Raw genomic sequence first — 18,741 nt, forward strand, 5'->3', positions numbered from 1 at the left:
TACCAGTTGACCAATGTGATGTTTTCATAGAAACGATAGCTACCCTTCTCCTTCTCTTCCAACCTAACTTCATAAGCAAATGACACATGACTTTAGGGCCATTTTCTATGGTGGCTTTTGAACTCCTCCTCCGTCAGGCACCCCCTCTGCAAGCCCTTCCTCCAGCCCCATCTGCTTGGTTGGTGCCATTCACAAGTGGGCACAGCAGTGGCAGCCAGATCGCCACTACTGACTACGTCCAACTAAAAATAAAATAAAACATCGTGTAAAGAAGCAGCTCTTGTTGTAAACCAGCATCATTGTGGCAAAACCATGTATTTATTGAATGCATTGAAAGGCTCTGTAAAAGAACAATTTCCACAGGTGTTATAAACCCCTGAATCCAGAGAACCTCCAATTTCTTGATCTCAGCCCAGCCCTAGGTAAGAGACCATCTAAATTTTGCTCTTACCATGGACAAAATGTTTTGTTTGAAATAAAGGAAGTTCTAACCCCTACCTCACCTAAAATTCTTCATGCCGGTTTTTTAAACCCATTTCCCCTTTTCCTCTCAAAGGAGAACAAAAAGCAGGTAGCCAGCATATCAAGGGAATAATCCTTCCTATATATGAAGACTATTATTAAGGCACCTGTCATACTTGTCTGCTCCATGATAAGTAATCCCTGTTTGCTAAACTTCTCTTCATAGACCCCTTTTCTAGCCCTTTAATCATCTTTGTGGCTGTCCTTTGAAACTTCTCAAAATGTTCCCTGTCGTGCTTAGGGTTTTAGAGTCAGGAATCCAAGTGGTATTTGAATGTGGCTGAACAAGGTTTTTTTTTTCCCAAGACATAGTCCTATGTATGCATTCCTTTTGTTTTGTTTTGGTCTTTTTAGGGCCGCACTGTGGCATATGGAAGTTCCCAGGCTAGGAGCTGAATGGGAGCTGTAGCTGCCGGCCTATGCCACAGCCACAGCAACGCCAGATCCGAGCCGAGTCTGTGACCCGCGCCACAGCTCACGGCAACACCAGATCCATGGCCTGAGCAACGCCATGGGTCGAACCCACATCCTCATGGATACTAGTGAGGCTCGTTACCGCTGAGCCACTATGGGAACTCCTATGCAGGCATTCTAGTATATCCTTTTCCCATGCTTTTGTTCTACTGATCCTCATAAATTTGCTTCCATACACTCCCCACATTTCTTGTTGACTTTCCCCTTAATCGCTTCTATATTATTGACGATAATGCCTGTGTTTATTTATGTAGAATGTTCACTTATTTGATGTTTTGGATACATAAGATCTAGAAAAGAAATCCAGCTCATCATTCATTAGAATGTGTACAGAATGGTGGGGAATGTTGGGACTAAAAGATTAGGCATTGGTTTGATCCCATAAAGTTAGGTACCTCTGTGGCAGTGACTCAGTAGGGATGATTCTAATTAAAATAGGAAATTTTAACTCTTTTTATTGTTTAGTCATACAACCAGTATTTATTTACTAGAGGCCACACACTACAGGAGGCTGAGAATATAATGTTAGACAAGATAGACCAAGTCCCTGCTCCGAGGGAGCTTGCCTTCTTCGGGACAAATAAGTCTTTTGAAAGAGTTGCGAATTTCCACATTAAAGTGTTTCATATTTTCACCTACTGAAGAGGCATGAATAGATTGTTTTGAAAACAGACGTACTATGGAGAGTTAAAATTCATTACACTTGCAAAATAGATGAGGGTGATTACCTGTGACATTAGTTTATTCCTGTCTGTTATAAGCAGATGACTAGACACTTGTCAGAACTTAGGGCCAATGCAAGAGTTGTTCCTGGCTCCAGTGCTTGCAGCATAAAAGCCATTACTGTGATAAGGGCACACTCGCCCCTTCTACCCTTCATGGGTTCTTTGCTCTTAAAAGCCAGGAATTCCTGTTGTGGCGCAGTGCAAGTGAATCTGACTAGTATCCATGAGGATATGGGTTCAATCCCTGGCCTCACTCAGTGGGTTAAGGATCTGGAGTTGCTGTGGCTCTGGAGTAGGCCAGCAGCTGCAGCTCTGATTCAACCCCTAGCCTGGGAGCTTTTATATGCTATGGGTGTGGCCCTAAAAATCAAAAAAAAAAAAAAAGAAAAAAAGAAAAGAAAAAAGCAGGCTTATCCCAGCTCCCAGGAGAGCTCTGCAATGATGTTTCTCTGCCTCTTTAAAACACTTCTCACAAAACCAACGAGCACTGGGGGCATCCAGCACATGTCACTTAGTTGTGAAAATGCGTGGGCAGCATTGCCAGCTGTACTGTAGCTATGCCCCACAGCCTCAGATACCCACCAGGAATAGATACCAATACCCCTGAGCATATGCTGGAGAGGCAGTTCCCTGCTTGCGTGACAGACTCCGGGGGGCCAGACTGAGAGCTGAGCACTTCAGCGTCTGAGCACGTAACGTTATCTTGGTGTGGAAGAGTATCTGTGTTCACACTCCCGTGGGTACATACGCACGCGTGGGGGTGTTATTAGTTTACAGTACCGTCTCCTTTACTTAATCCATCACTTACAATGAAATTAGACTGTCACAGTTTAAGTCTGGTGTTAAATTTCTTTAGCCAAACGCAGTTGTTTACTTTTTGGTGTTTTCTTCAACTTTACCATCCATTAAGTTATTTTTTCAATTAATGAAAACATGCAGTTCATGTCAACAGTTCATCTGGCTCTGATATACTTTTACCTTTTTCTGTTGAAAAGCTGCACTGCCACTATAATGTATGTAAGAGTTTATATGTTTCCCAATATTTAAAAGCAGTCCTTCAGCTGGTAATGCGTGTTCGGTGGCAGACATTCTGCTAAGAGCTGAAGATACCAAGAAAGACTCAGCCTCTTCCTTATGGATACTCACAGCCCACTGAGGCAGACAGCACCTTGTGCAGTATTTTTATAGATACTTGTACAGAGTTCTGGGAGCCAAAATATGGGAGCATCTGATTCTGTCTAGTAAGAGATAACGTTGGCTTCATCAACGGAGTCTTAAAGTTCGACCTGAATCTGGTCAAAGAACATACATGGGGTTAAAAGTCCAGAGAGAGGGATTGGCACACCTAAAAACCGTAGATATAGAGAGAAACCCAGCATCTAGCATCAGCTGGTCACTCAGTTGCTGAAAATGGTTCCTGGGGGAGTGCAGCCTGAGTCAGAGACAGAAAAGCAGCTCTTTGCTCCGGTCCCTCCCACACTCTCAGAACAGAACTTCAGAATGGTTGTTCCCCCATTGTTGATAATGAACCTGAAGCAGTAAGACTTGCTCATCATTCATTCTCAGATCTAGATTTTATCTCAAACTGGTACCATTCAGTAGAAGTTGCAAGAGTCCAATTTATTTTTATCCAGATCCCATATTATTGACTTAAATGTCATAGTAACCAAATTTTTATATTTAGGGCTCAAAACGAGTCATTCAAGCAGATGAACAGGTTGAATGCCCAAATAAACCATTCATAGACTAGGTCTGTGCACCAAGCTGGTACACACACTATTATAACTGGATTGACCACTGAGTTCCGCCAAATCATTGATTAGTCCATCAAGAGATTAGCCAAACCAGTGTGCATCCTATCATTTGTCATTAAGCAGGGGAGAGGGGAACAACGGATTATCTGAAATTTTCACTTTATCATCACGAGTCTTTTTAGCACCAGGAAAAGAACCACAGAAAAACTTACAGAGGTGCTTGCCTACTTGATGATAATGAATAATGACGAACAGTATTGATTTTAATGCTCTTTGTTTAGTGTGAGAAAAGATAGGCTGGTTTAGTAATATTAGTTTCAGGACATTTTGGAAGGAAGGAAATGTGGAGTTAATGAAATGGCAGTGAGTAGGAAAGAGCTTGTGCAACTCCCAGTTTATGGAACTTACCCTATTATGTCACTTATCCTATTTTATAACTGAAGAAGATCAAATGCACCTGGAAGTATAATATGGTTATTATATTCGTGGATTTTTAAAAGACAAAGAGTGAGAAAAAAAGTATTGAATTTCAAGAGTAGGAAAGATTTTTCAGCATTCAACAAGCATTTATTAGGTACCTACTATATGCCAAACCTCCTGTGTTGGCAGTTTTACGTTGTCTTTTTCTTAGCAGACATCGTAGGCTCATGAACTCCCCTTTGCAGACTTCCTCATAGAGCTACAAACGTAAATTACCCTGAATGTGAGTATGTGGAACACAGAAGAAAAAAAAAAAGGCATGAATCAAGTTCTCTGTGTTTTGGGGGGGTTTTTTTGGGGGGTGGTCTTTTTTAGGGCTACACCCATGGCATATGGAAGCTCCCACGCTAGGGGTTGAATCGAAGCTGTAGCTGCCGGCCTACACCACAGCCACAGCCACGCAGGATCCAAGCCATGTCTGCAACCTGCACCACAGCTCACGGCAACGCCAGATCCTTAACCCACTGATCAAGGCCAGGGTTCGAACCTGCATCGTCACAGATACTGGTTGGGTTCGTTAACCCCTGAGCCACGACAGGAACTCCCTACTGTGTTTTAAAAAGGATGAAGATCGAATCCCCTCATGAATGAAGTAAGGATCTTCTTTCCCCATTGCGTTGTTTTGTCGCAGTGAAAAAAATTCTTTCCAGTATTCCTAAGCGTTAGGGGGTAGAGCACTTCAAAACAACTTAAGAAGGAGACACGTGGAAGATGCGTGGCATGAGAACCATTTGGTTGGGTATCCTAGCAGAAAGTGTGGTTCTTCAAAAAATGTATTACATTACATACATAATAACATAGCAAAGGTATGCGGATATCTTTGAAAATGTAGATTGCATTAACGGGCAAGAAAATGTCATGGACTTCTTTGAAACAGTAAGCATCGCCTGTGTTACATCGCAGTCCTGACTGTCAGGAACCACCAGGAATGGTTGAGGTTGTCTTCTTAGTTGTCTGCTGCAGGCATCAAACTGTTCTTTTTCTTTTTTTCTTTTTTTTCTTTTTTTTTTTTTTTTCCTTGAATGGCCACACCCAGAGCGTGTGGAAGTTCCCGGGCCAGGGTTTGTATCCAGGCCACAGCTGCCACCTGTGCCTTAGCTTCAGCAACACTGGATCCTTTAACCCACTGCACCAGCAGGGGATCGAACCTGTGCCTCTACAGCGACCCAGGCCACTGCAGTCAGATTCTTAACCCACTCTGCCACAATGGGAACTCCCAAACAAAAAATCAAAGACTTCGTTGATAGACTGTTTGGTAGAAAGAAATGGAAATGACCTAGTAGTCATGAGCACAGGCTCTGGAGCATAGATATAAGATGAATTTTAACCCCGCCACTTATATAAAATAAGTAAACTGATTAATCTAAACTCACTTTTCTACCTGTGTGGGTTCAGTTTCCATGCAAAATGGGAATAAGCCACCTTGTAAAGGTTGTTATAAGAAACAAATGAAAATTGATTCCTATGGAGGATTTTTTTAATCAGATGCCTTTATAGTCAGATTATTATTATTACATAATATGTGCTATAATGGGTATGATCATTTAATAGTAATTATAATTGGACTTCACAGTTCTTTATAAATTCCATTTATTCCTCTTTACACTTTATTGCACCTTTTTTTGTTTGTTTTTTTGCCATTTCTTGGGCCGCTCCCTCGGCATATGGAGGTTCCCAGGCTAGGGGTCGAATCGGAGCCGTAGCCGCCGGCCTACACCAGAGCCACAGCAACACGGGATCCAAGCCGCGTCTGCAACCTACACCACAGCTCATGGCAATGCCGGATCCTTAACCCACTGAGCAAGGCCAGGGATTGAACCCACAACCTCATGGTTCCTAGTCGGATTTGTTAACCACTGAGCCACGACGGGAACTCCTATTGCATCATTTTTATATATCTGTACTTCATTAAAAGGCCAAAATGAATAAATTTAAAGCAAAATAAAGGTAGAAACTTCTGGAATTCTTACTTGCCTGTTTGGATGGGTAAAGCTATATGTAAGCAGTGTTAAAAAAGACAATTTGACTTTTCCCTTTGGTTCGTTTTTTAGGAGAATCACAAGCTGTATTGTTTCTAATCATGCCCTTTCCCTCGACAGTCAGATCTGATCTCGTCATATTCCTGGACAGCATAAGAATCTTATTTTCAAGCTATATTCATATAGTCTCTCCTTCATATGCATACAATAAAACTGAGGCATAGAGAAATTAAGTGACAGGCTCAGTCAAGCAAGCAGTAGCATCATGGGGCTGACACTGCCTGCCCTGCAGCTATTGTGTCGATGTCCTTCTGGTGTGTTCACATGTCCCCTGTGCCACGTCCAGATCCAAGTCTCTGTCCCCCCGCCTCCTTCCCTTCTCAGGTGTGGCTGGTTGATGGGTATAGGTTGGGTTGAACGCATCCTATATTCTTAACCAAAGAAACTGGTTTCGGTTTTCCTTATATATAGCCCTTAATCCTATTCCAAGCCAACAAAAAATTCACACTGAAAACTTTCAAAATGCTTGTGTTTCAAGAGTCTGTTGTGTGGGACCAAATATAGTCATTTCAGTGGGATGCCTTAAGTAGAGGAGGGAAATGTTGGTATTATTATATCAAATTTACCTGTAATGTAAAGTCTGCATGTTAGCATTTAGAAATGGGGAGTGACCGCAAATTTAGTTATACTGTTAACAAAAGGAACACCTCAGTATCTAAAGGAGCATTTATATTTACTTTTCAATGTACTTGTGAAACTGTATGTGTTAACATTCCTAAATATTTTGTTTCCCTCTTAAAGCCACAAAGAGGTCCTAACAGCGGCTTTATATTTATCAGTTTTTATCAAAACCTTCAGCTTTTCGAAACTATTAGTTGTTCTTTCAGTCAGTTTGACTTAGCATTTAAAAGGTACCTATTTCCTAAGATGAAGTTTTCTAGGTGGTGTTTCATTCCAACAGGGTGACTCAACTCTAGTAAACCAGCGTCCCTTGGAATAAATGAAGAAATGCATACATACCCTGGAAATTTAGCCATTCCATAGCTGAGTGCACTAAAAAGTGGTGGGGTTTTGGGGTTGGTTTTTTTTTTCCCCCCTGTTGTTCACCTATTGAGAAGAGCCTAGGTGGAAAAGAATGAAAATATATCAACGAGTTGTACCAATTCGTAATCAATAAAAAGCTAAACACTTAAGCAGAAAATAGATCACAGATTTGCTCCCCAGCAAAGCAGCTTTTTTTTTTTTTTTTTTTTGCCTTGCCCATCATCATCAGAAGCCGCCTTCTGACAGAAATCATTTGCTCAAAGCAGCCGTGATATGTGAACCCTATGTGGTCTTGTGATTCAGATTTAGGAATATCGGCCTCAGAGGGTCTAAAGGCATTGTGCATTAGTATGTATTGAGACTTCATTCCAGGTGGCAAGCAGCTGGACTTTTTTAAAAAATAAAACTTCCAAAATAAAGGCAGAGCGCTTGCTTCCAGGCAGTAAGTGTTATATTTCGTTGAATCCTCCTCCAAATGTCATAAATTAGGCAGAAAAGGGAGCTGTGCATAGTTAATATATTTGTTTTGTATTTGCACCAGTCAACAGAATAATGAAATTCCTTAACTACTTCTCTTTAACTTGCATGAAGAAAGCACGGTATGTTGCTAAATCTCTTTTCACCAGCTCTGCCGAGAAACAACTTTAATCCTTGTTAGAAAATTGCCGAGTCTGGGCCTGACAAAGAGCTCATGCTTGTTCCATTGTTAGTGCTCCCCGGCCCCAAGAGCAGAGCCCTTTACAGCTGCGTGGATCCCGCCCGGCTCAGCTGCACTATTTAGGAGAGGAGGTTTGTCAATTTCTATTGACAATGGAGAGAGTTTTTCAGGGCCTGTAGCAGTGCTGACACAGTTGGGGATCAATGCCAGCCATTCAGACTGCACCCTCTTTCATTGCTTTGGTTTGTTAATTCAAGACTAAAGGTCCACTGAGGGGGTTCAGGGTGTTTAAGAAAGCTGATGAACTGTTTAAGAAAGCTGATGAACTGCAAGCGTTTATAGCCCTGGTGTGGCAATTTCCATAGTCAGTGGCAACTCCTGGCACGGAGGGAGCTGTGTCCTTGTTGACCCTCTTGTTATTAAAAATGCACAAGTGCTGCGCTTCTCAATATTTCAACACTCTTTCATTGTCAATACCACCTTCTGAGCCCTTCAGCTTGTTGCTTGCTCTAAAGATCTTCTTAGATTGGGTTTGAAAACTTCACCTTAAACACTAGATTAGACTGATGTTCTGTTTTCCGTGCTCCTGTTGATTTGTTGAACCTTCCCAGGGCTGGAAAGCAAGTAGCAGCTTGATGGGGAGACGGGCTGCTAATATGATTTACCAGTCTACAGTCATGCACAATAAGTGTGAATAAATACAGGGGTCTCACAGAGTCAACCCTAGCCTTTCCTTTTCTTTTCTTTTTGCTTTAAAAGAGATATCTCAAGAAAATGAAGTGAGTAATGCGTGCCCTTACAGGAGTTGAATGAACCACAAAAAGAAAAAAAAAAAAAACATTTTTTGTTAAAGTGGTAGGCTGCTGGCATGGATTGATGGAGGAAAAAAGTCTAGAATATACACTTACCGCTTTATTCCTAAGTAGACCAAGCAGAGAATAAAGCAGTAATGCCATACCCATGACTCGAGTGCAAGCTCCAGCGCCCCTTCCTTGTCGTCTCCTGAAGGGAAAAGTGAATTGTCAAGCAAGTCGCTTTATAAAATTAACTTTTCCAAAATGAAAGCACATTTTCTAACAGTCACACTTTCCTGCACGTTCATCCCTTTCAGATATTTTCTTTTTCTCTCTGTTTGGAGAGGGGGTGGTTGGCTTGGTCTGGTAGAGGGGGATTGAAGCTTACCTACCTTTGACTTTTTTCTCCAGACGAAAATATAGGACCTGCCTTTCTCCACCCAAATGAAGAACCTATCCATGCCAGCGCCAGAGATAGGAAAATGCTGGTGATTTCTGTTTGGTGGTTTTGTCCGTTTTCAGGGGTGTGTGGTGTGTGTGTGTGTGTGTGTTTTACCATATACAAGAAAGAAGCAGGCCTAGTGAGGTGGTTCACTTATGCTTTGTTGCAACATAAATTCTGAGATACTAATTTCTCTCAATCAGTTGCTTGATTTAGTTGAAATTCTTCAAAATGCTTTGATTTGGGAACCAAAAAAAATGCACGATTAGGAACCAAAAAAAATGCATGATTAGGAGATAGAATAGTTTTTTTATAAATGTTCCTTGTAGAATTGTTTGCCTTTAAAGTAAGATGATAAAGTAGCTTAAACACTTTATTAACATAGTTCTTTTTCTCTATATTTATAGTTAACTTCAGATCATTTTATTCCCAAATTATTTTTCTTTAAATTATAATTTTTGCATTATATTAAAGAACATATTAATAATTTCTTTGTTCAATTATCACTTAATCATAAGTATCATTTATATGTAATGGAAAAATGAAGTTACATTAACTTTAAATTATGCAAGGTTTTTTAAAGAACATAAGATGCATATGGAGTAATTTTAAGAAAGTATTTTCATCTACCTCAAATTCATACAACTTAATATATATACAGTAGCTTTACAGTATAACAGCCAGATTAACTTGTACGTTATAAACCGTGTACAATATATGCTGTCCCTCCCAAACTTAAAAAAATTATTATCCCTTGAAGAAGGACTGTAATTTAAGAGTCGTAACCATTCTGACCACATTTTAGGTGTTAGGCAACGTGGAGAGTGGAGTGGGGGTGAAGATGTTAATGCAGTAAACTCCTATTCAATATCACCAATACCTCTGCAGGCGTACCTGTATCAGAATAGAACTAAAGAAATGGAGGCTATAAATAATTTAAAATAAGGAAGTCTTGAATTTAAATATCAAATACTGTATCTGTTCAGATTTTAATATGTAGCTGAAATACTGAATTTATTAGCAATTTATTTTTTTTTAAGAATTTAGGAGCATCTCATTGTGTATAACTTATTTCTGATACTTTTACATGCTGAAAGAAAGTAATCATTAGGAAAGAGCAAAATTTGGGCCTTTTTTTTTTTTTTGAAAAATCATAGCCTCGAAATGTTCATTTTGAAAACTTAAAATGTTCATTCATCCATTTGATATCACAGTATTCAGTAAATCAGTTATTCATTTTAATTAGCTTATTTTATGCATGTGTGTCCAGTATACTAACAGATTAATAGAAATAAGGCTGACAAACTGTCAGACTAGTTCCTTTTTAACTTACGCTTAAAACGCCATTTCTTATACTAAATTTAATGAGAACAATGTTAGGAAATACAAGTCCAGGTGAATTTCAGACTGACTTGTATCACTTCAGATTTGTTTTAGAAATTTGAATACACCACGTTTTAAGGAAGAAAAATATTTGTTAAGAATTTTGTCTGTGTTGGAATACCCAAGAGCATATGCACACACACGTGTGATCTGTAGTGTCTCTGTGTTTATGTGTACACGCAAGGCACAAAATCCTCTTTCTTTCAAAACTCTTTTGTCATTTCTCAAGTGCTCGATGGCCATTGATATTTCTCACAGCTCTCCGAAGGAGTGGCGTTATTTTCTTACAGTATTACCTAAACCTAGCTCTGGCATGTGAGTACTGACCGAATCCCTTAAAATGTTATCGCTAATGGCAGATTGCCTTTTATTTTTAAACGGGAACAAAATTTCTTCGTTTTCTATTCTCACAGGCATTATAAGGGAGCAGGAAATTATATTAGAAAAGAATTTCAGTTTCCCCCTCAAGAGAGTTATAATAAACAGGAAAAAAAAAATATGAACCCTCCAGAAACACTTGCAAAATGAAACGTTTTCTTTTGTATTTGGACAACTGACATCTGTTTGGTGATTCTTAGGAAACACAGGAATTCCATCCAGACAATGTTCCTTTCTAAGATCTGGAATCTCTGTTTCAGATGGTTTTAGATCGTCTTGGCAAATACCTAAAAACCGAACAGTAGATAAAGGTGTGATTGAGGATTAGCGGGTTTAGCAAGCTGCGGATGATTTTTTTTTTGCCATCCCTCCTTTAAAATGCTCTTTCTAGGTATCGCCTGCCTGCATTATGGCATAACTCGCCTTACTCTGATTTTTGCGTAACCTACAGGCCATTGGGAAATTTTCCCTTGAAAATAATTCACCTATTTTTTTTTCCTGCTGCTTGGCAGTCCATTCAGTCCCATACCATGTATTTAGTACCCATTGTTACCTACAAATTACAAAGCAGGCCGCTAGGCTGCAAGTGTAGAAACCCTGTCTCCCATGAATATGTCACCGCTGAAAGACTGTAATGTTAATTCATGTAAAGAACAGCCTAGGTCAACTTAGCAGATTTTCTAGCAAAACATGCAATTCTGTTAACAGGAAATTATAGCATTATTGACTTCAAGTGCTGATGTGTGGTCGTTTCAGAGTGTTTCATTACCCCCTCGTTACCGAATCTGTCAAATGAGTACTGCAGAGGTTGTTTTCTTTTTTGTTCTCCTCCCCTCTGCCCTCATCCTTCTTTCCAGCAATGGTACAGCAGTTCCATGAAAGTCATTTGTGTGTGGTTGGCTGATAGATTAGACCTTCAGCTTCATATTTACCAACTGAAGACGCTCATCAAGATTGTGAAGGTAAACAAAATGCATTTAGATGTGAATTGCCCACCAAGCTATAAAGAATAAGAGACTGACATAGAAGAAAATTGTATCTAATGTAACAGCATGGATGTAAGTACTTTCAAAACATCACTTTTCAGCAACGGTGTGCTGCTGTTTATTCTATCTTCAGCTAGATTACTAAATATCTTCTTTGCACTAGTAAAAAGTATTTTGTTATCAGGTAATCGCATTTGAAGGTAATGTGCATGAAGCTCCTAGTACCTGTAGCAGGTCCACAATAATTTTGTATTAATTTTCTTCAGTATAGAAATGTTTTCTCCTAATACATTTCCTTCCTATTTTTTAGGATCATATATCATCATGAGGGCTTTTGAAATATATTTGACCCTAGGATAAGGAGAGTCTTCATTATTTTGTTATATCCTAATATGAAAGTAAAACATCATCCCTGCCTGAATTCTTTTGGAAGCACGCCCCTTCTTATATGGAAGAGATGATCAGTTTTGAGTCTTGGGGACCATCCAGAACCACTAACGGATGTTATATCAGTTCAACAAAGCCATTTTGACTTTTGCTTTTCAAGAGAAAATGCAGTCACGTGCATGTTTTATTAGTGGGTAGGGGCTTTAAAGTCATATTATTCAATATGATTTTTCACATTGCAGTAGAAGCACATGTTGCATGTTTCTAAATTGCAATCGAAGCCCAAAACTTAACACAGGTATAACTTTTTCTTAAAATGGAGGCAAATTCTGCATTATGGCTAAAAACATCACTCTAAGCGATTGACAATCAGCTCTTCCTTTATATAAGTGACTTTTACTTCCACTTTATTACCATTTATCAAATAGTATATTGATAAACATATATTTCTATATATGCGTGTGTATGTTTACCTATATATGGATATGTATATATTCACATATCTATATGTGTGTATATGTACACATGCACCCACACACACGCACTGGTTCTCACAGTGTCATTCCCAATCTAACATTATCAGCATGACCTGTGAACCTGTTAGACATGCAAACTCTTGGGCTCCACCCCAGACCTCCTGAATCAAGAGCCTCTGGGGGGGGGGGGGGCAGCCATCTGTGCATGAACCAACCCTTCAGAGGATTCTGATATCAAAATTTGAGAAGGATCACTGTGTAGCATCATTAAAGGTTTTATCCATATTAAAATATTTTCTACCTTTCTATTGATTCCTGCAGCCTCATTAGAATACAGATTCTTTGGGGCCATAGATACATAGGTTATCACAGATTAGAAAGACCCACCCAGAGGACAGTTCTGTTCTCAAGTATGAAAAGGGCAAATCTCCTAGAACATAGAACCAGACCTTATAATGGCACAGAAAGAGCGAACATGATTCTTCATGAATAACAAAAAATTATAGCCACCCACTAATTTTAATACTGCTAAACTTACTACATTTCAGCAGAATACCTTTGATTGAGGGCTCTTTTTACCAGGTGTTACTTATTTTGCAAAGAAACTGAAAGCACACTGTGATAACGTTCATATTTGCTTTAGTGTCTCCATTGTTTCTCCCTATTTCTATAAATGTGACTTGGAAAGTTTTCAGATGAAGTTTGTTTTTTTGTTTTTCATAAAAGAAAATCAGGATAGTCTGTGTTTACCTTCTAAATATATGTATACGGTAAGATTGCAGTCTGTACTGTGATTAATATTGGGATTAGCTGGTTACCCTTAAGATCAACCATATTTTCAAGCTACTGTCTACTGCATTCAAGATGTCAGAAATTACATATTCAGCTGATTGGTATTAGTTGATAGATTTGGTAAGCTCTTTTTTTTTTTTTAAATAATCTCCCATTTTTTATTAGCCCATCATTTGTTTCTTTCAAAGTTATCCATTTTATCATGTTCACATAGTCATAACGGCTGGTGTTCAAGAACCAGTGAATATTTTAGCAGAAAAAAATGATGAATAATTTTATTAATTGTAGGGTCACATTTCTATTGTAGTCTAAGCCAGTCAGTATATCTTAATATAGTCTTCATTATGGCTACCAATAGCAAAGGCTGATAAATATGAAATTCAATTTCATGGATGTGTTTGACTTTCCATGTTTTGTTTTTCACAAGCAGGTCCCCAAACTCAGCCAGTACTTTCTTGGGCTGATGCATTTAATCAAGTCATAGGGCTTCATTTAATAATTAAAAATGAGTTAATTTAATGTTTCTTCTGTCATAGGGCTTCATTTAATAATTAAAAATGAGTTAATTTAATGTTCTAAGTGGTTTTTTCTACTTCGAATATAAAGAGTTTAACCAGTTTCATCCATGGATTCACCACTTTTCAGAGCCTCAATAGTTACGTTTTAATCTTCTTTTTCCAGTGAGTTCGAGCAGCTATTGAATAGTATATGTACAAAATCAAGCAGGCCCTGGGCAGGCTTTCCTTCTATCCACATCATTTAGGCTAGGCCTGCACGTTGCAGGAGAGGAGTGCATTCTACTCAGGAGCCAGGCTGCTGGACCCCGGAGGCCTGGTCCTTACATCACAAGCATTGTCATTCTTCTGTGCCCGTGAGACCCACGTGCCAACAAAATGTATATGATAGCCAGCTTTGCCCGACAAAGACACTTAGACACTAATTGACTCATTCATGTTGCACACTAAGAAAAAACAAATCACAGATTTTTACAGAAGATTTAGCAAAAGTTTTCACAAAATTTTCACATCAGAATGCTTTATTTAGGGAGGGGAAAAATAGAATCCTGAAATAATCAAAACGGTTGATGGATTTCTGTTCTCCCTAGAGGCCATTTGACATTTAACATAAATGAGCTGCCTTTTACTAGGAGAAAAGAAGGCAAGTGAGCAGCACCCTGTGGCAGGCACTTGTCCTAAGTAAGAGCCAAGCAGACCTTGGCAGCCACAGAGGATCTCTTAAGTGTCAATAGCATTTTATGAATTCTAAAAAGAGAGAAATTGCAAGGCTACCTGCCCTGCAGTTCCCCTAACTGCTTATCGCTTACTAATAAAATAAGGAAGTAGAGTCTTAATTATATACAAATTAGAAAGCCTTTAAGACTGCAAATCCACAATACAACTCTCTCCTGGCCAATTTTTTGATAATTAAGCTAATTATCTAAGCAAAGTCATTCCAGGGGTGGGACCGTGAGGTGAGGGGAGGGGGGGGGGAAGTCAGCCCAATAAGAAAGTAAGACTCCCAAACTCAGTATATAATTGCCAGTTAGAACAGTAATACTCTGTTTCAGGTGCATTATCTATAGATGAATATTTTGTGTGCTTGATATAATTTTAAACTATTAGACTGTTAGAGAATTGAACACAAATCTCTATGGTAGAATACCATGTATACTAGTTCCCAGATTTTCTAGACAAAATTTACAGTGTTAACCTCATGGGTTCTGATGTAAATTACCGTAAGTTTTGGTGTGAAAGTATCACCGTAGTAGCTGCTTTAATAGTTTAGAAGATTATGAGGATGGTGGGGTTTCTGTCTTAATATAAAATATTAAGGTCACATTAAAAATAGTTTCAATCATTGAAGAAAAAAAATTTTTTTCTTGCTGTTGAGATAGAGACCCCAGATACAGTGCAGTGTTCCTCACGGTTTATTTTTTGGACATGCGGTAGGCTTTTCAAATATGGGTTTTCTTTATAACAAGTGAAGATTGCCTCTGAAACTTGGAATGATATCGTGGGGCATAAGTCAGATGACGGAAAACAAGAGGATAAAATGTGAAAATACCAGTGGCTCCGCTACCTTGTAATGGCTCGGCTCCTTCCCAGAAGCCTGTTAGTAGACCAGGTGTGTCTATCCAGGGGATTAAGATGCCATCAGTCAGCATTTCCTGCCTCAAGTAAATAAGCATCTTCAACTCAACTGTCTGAATATCACGCTACTTCCCTTCTAATTGTGTTGAGTGAAATCAAGCATCCCTTAAAGTTAATTTTCAGCTATTGGGGTTGTAATATTGGGCAGGAAATACAACATTCCCTCTTCTTACTTGACTTTTTTCATCTTTTAAGAACAAAGAAAAAAAAAAGGCTATTAGCGATCATTTCAAACAAAACAGTGGCATAGATATGTAATGATACTTTGGGCCCAGTCTGTTGAAATCCGGCTGTTTAGTATCTAGGTCTAACATGGAAGAATTTAAAAAAAAAAAAAAAAGTCTTGAAAGATACTGAGATATTTAACATTTTTAATGGCCCTAAAAGTGCCTGTACAGAATGGGATATCTTCATTTGCGCTTTCGTGCTTTGTTTCCCCCGTGAACTAACTCTAGACGTTTTCTGCCAATTTAAATATCAATAGTAAAATACCAACCTTGCTTAATCATAGAAAAATCATGTGTGAAGAAATTCTCACTTAAGGAGAAAAGTGAAATAAGGGAAGTTTTGCAGGTTACATATCTGAAGAGCTACAGAAACCACAGTTTTTGTTTTTTGTTTTTTGTTTTTTGTTTTTTGTTTTTTTAGGGCTGCACCAGCGGCATATGGAGGTTCTCAGGCTAGGGGTCCAATTAGAGCTACAGCCACCATTGCTATGGCCACCATCCTACATCACAGCCACAGCAACGCTGGATCCAAGCTGCATCTGCAACCTATACCACAGCTCACAGCAACGCCAGATCCTTAACCCACTGACTGAGCCCGGGGATCGAACCTGCATCCGGATGCTAGTCCGGTTAGCTAACCACTGAGCCACGACGGGAACTCCAGTTCTTGTTGTTTTCAAGGATCACTATATAAACAATAAAATGGTATTTGTTCTAATTTTGACATATAATACACCAAATACCTCACTGTTTCACACACACACACAAAATGTAAATATGTGTTTTATTAGCCCATCTATGGAAGCTTGATGCCAGAATTTGACAGTTCACATTCCAAGGCAGTTTCAAAAGGAAAGGGCAAAATTCGCAGACACATTGAGGTGTGCACAAATTTCTACCCACTATACATTAAATTTTATAATGCACACGTGCTGAAGATGCAGATGTCTTTTAGTCATAATAGGATTAATCCTCTTCCCTCCACACACTTCCCCCAAAACACTTAACACATTTTATAAAGTATCATGTATTTCTTCATCCTAAAATGCAGTCTCCTCAATTGAAAAGCCAAGAATTCCTTCTAAAATGTACACCAGTACACATTTTACCTTTGTTACAGGTTATGCAAATAGTAAATTCTGTGCAATGAGTACCCTTTTGGAAAGAAGCTTATTTGTCATCTGACAGTCACAACATTTTGACCTACTCGGAGTGATTCTAGTTTGAATAGTGCTATCAAAAGTCTCTCATTTCACTTTCTCTCCAGAACTACACCAGAATGACTTACACGGGCAGCACACTCCGTATCCCTTAGTGAACTGTCCAAGATCATTTCTGAAATGCCATATATGTGTTTAGACATACACACATATAATCCGTAAGGGATCTAAGCAAATTCTCTCTCCTTCCTCCAGAAAACCTACAGGGACTTCCGATTGCAGGGCGTGTTGGAAGGGACCCTGAACAGTAAGACCTATGACACCCTTCACAGACGTTTAACAGTAGAGGAGGCCACAGCTTCCGTTTCGGAAGGAGGAGGGCTTCAGGGCATCACCATGAAGGACAGCGATGAAGAAGAAGAAGGCTGAGACCACGCAGCTCCGGGAAAGGAGGAGGACCGTGACGTGTTTATTTTGTACCTGTCCTTGTAATTACATTGATTGTTTGGACCAAATATAAATGCTTGTATTTCGCTCTACCTTTTAAAAAGTTAACCTGGAAGCAGCGCTAAAGGAGAAAATGCCAAGTATTTTTTGAAGAAGATCAGCTTTTTTTGTGTAGCTTGACCTAAAATGACCTTTGGCTCTGTGATTGAAACATGAACCTTTTTTTTTTTTTTTTTAAAGAAGACTTAACTTTCCCCCCCCCCCTGTGATTACATCAAAGTAGTGTCCTGTGTGTGAAGTGAGATATGTATTTCTCATAATACAACATTGTGAGAACAAGCCACTTCTAATCACTGTACCCAGCTCTATTGTACCCTTGTCAAAATGGTGTGTTCTTAACAGTTGATCATTTATGTGCAAGGTTTGTTTTCTAGTTAATTTACCCATTGTTGTGATTCGTGTAAAAAACTTCAATCTTGGTTCTTAGTACTCTGAGTTGGTCTGCAGGTGTATTCCTGAGCTTAAAAGATCACCAAACCCAAATATAGACTAGATTACCCAATGGGCTTGTGTCTTGTTCCATTCTGAACAATTCTTCTTTCAAATATTAAAGAATCCCAAAGGGCAGGGTAGTAAGTGTGCTCCCATCAACATACCATATTCTCCTATTGCTAAGTGTAACAGCTTGCAGGCAATAAAAGTACACTTGGTCCTAACCACTTCTGTATTTATTAGACTTGTATAAATTAAATGCAGTAAAAAAATGTTGCAGTATTACAAACATCTCAACAGTTTGGCTCTGCGTTTTTGTTTGTTTGTTTACAATCAAATGACTAAAAGATATTAACACTGTTTTCCACCTAGTAGGCACATACATTTGTTACACAAAATTAGTTAACTATGGCAGCATATTTCTCTAGCGAAGGTAATGTTGACTACATACTCATGGATCATGTATTATTTGCTAACATTGTAATTAGTGTTAACTAATCATGAGTAATACTAGAAATGTTAGCAAATTTGACTAGTAGTTATCAGTGTTTTTTTCCCCCAAAGTATTTTCAGGCTAAAATTTTGAATTGTATCTTTCTTTTTTTTTTTTTTTTTTTTGTCTTTTAGGGCTGCATATGGAGGTTCCCAGGCTAGGAACCTACACCACGGCTCACAGCAACACAGGATCCTTAACCCACTGACCGAGGCCAGGGATCGAACTCGCAACCTCATGGTTCCCAGTCAGATTCGTTTCCACTGCGCCACTAGGAGAACTCTTGTAATGTATTTTGAAATTTAATTTTTTTTCAAAAATATGCTGGCATTCATTCATAAGTAATTTTTAAGTTAATGCAGAATATGAAGCTATCCCTGAATTTATGTAAATGTAAGTTCTGAAACATTGGAATGAAGGAACTTCTTGGCCCTCCAAATTTATTCTGGTGCCTGACCCAGACTAGCCTACGAAAAGTTCTTTAATCCTTTCCACAGT

At 38.9% G+C, this 18,741-nt stretch overlaps 1 protein-coding gene across 3 annotated transcripts in view; it reads left to right on the forward strand.

Annotated features, from left to right (window-relative positions):
- Positions 1 to 18,047, forward strand: part of CADPS2 (calcium dependent secretion activator 2) — a 492,759-nt gene extending 474,712 nt beyond the window's left edge. For all 3 annotated transcript variants that reach the window (XM_047763023.1, XM_047763025.1, XM_047763026.1), the window contains 2 exons: positions 11,491 to 11,595; positions 17,067 to 18,047. In XM_047763023.1, coding sequence (XP_047618979.1) covers positions 11,491 to 11,595; positions 17,067 to 17,240 — 279 coding nt within the window. In that variant the 3' untranslated portion in view covers positions 17,241 to 18,047. The remainder of the gene's footprint in view (positions 1 to 11,490; positions 11,596 to 17,066) is intronic.
- Positions 18,048 to 18,741: the final 694 nt, after the last annotated feature.

Source organism: Phacochoerus africanus, chromosome 16 (genome assembly GCF_016906955.1).
Source record: "Phacochoerus africanus isolate WHEZ1 chromosome 16, ROS_Pafr_v1, whole genome shotgun sequence".
Classification (NCBI taxonomy): domain Eukaryota; kingdom Metazoa; phylum Chordata; class Mammalia; order Artiodactyla; family Suidae; genus Phacochoerus; species Phacochoerus africanus.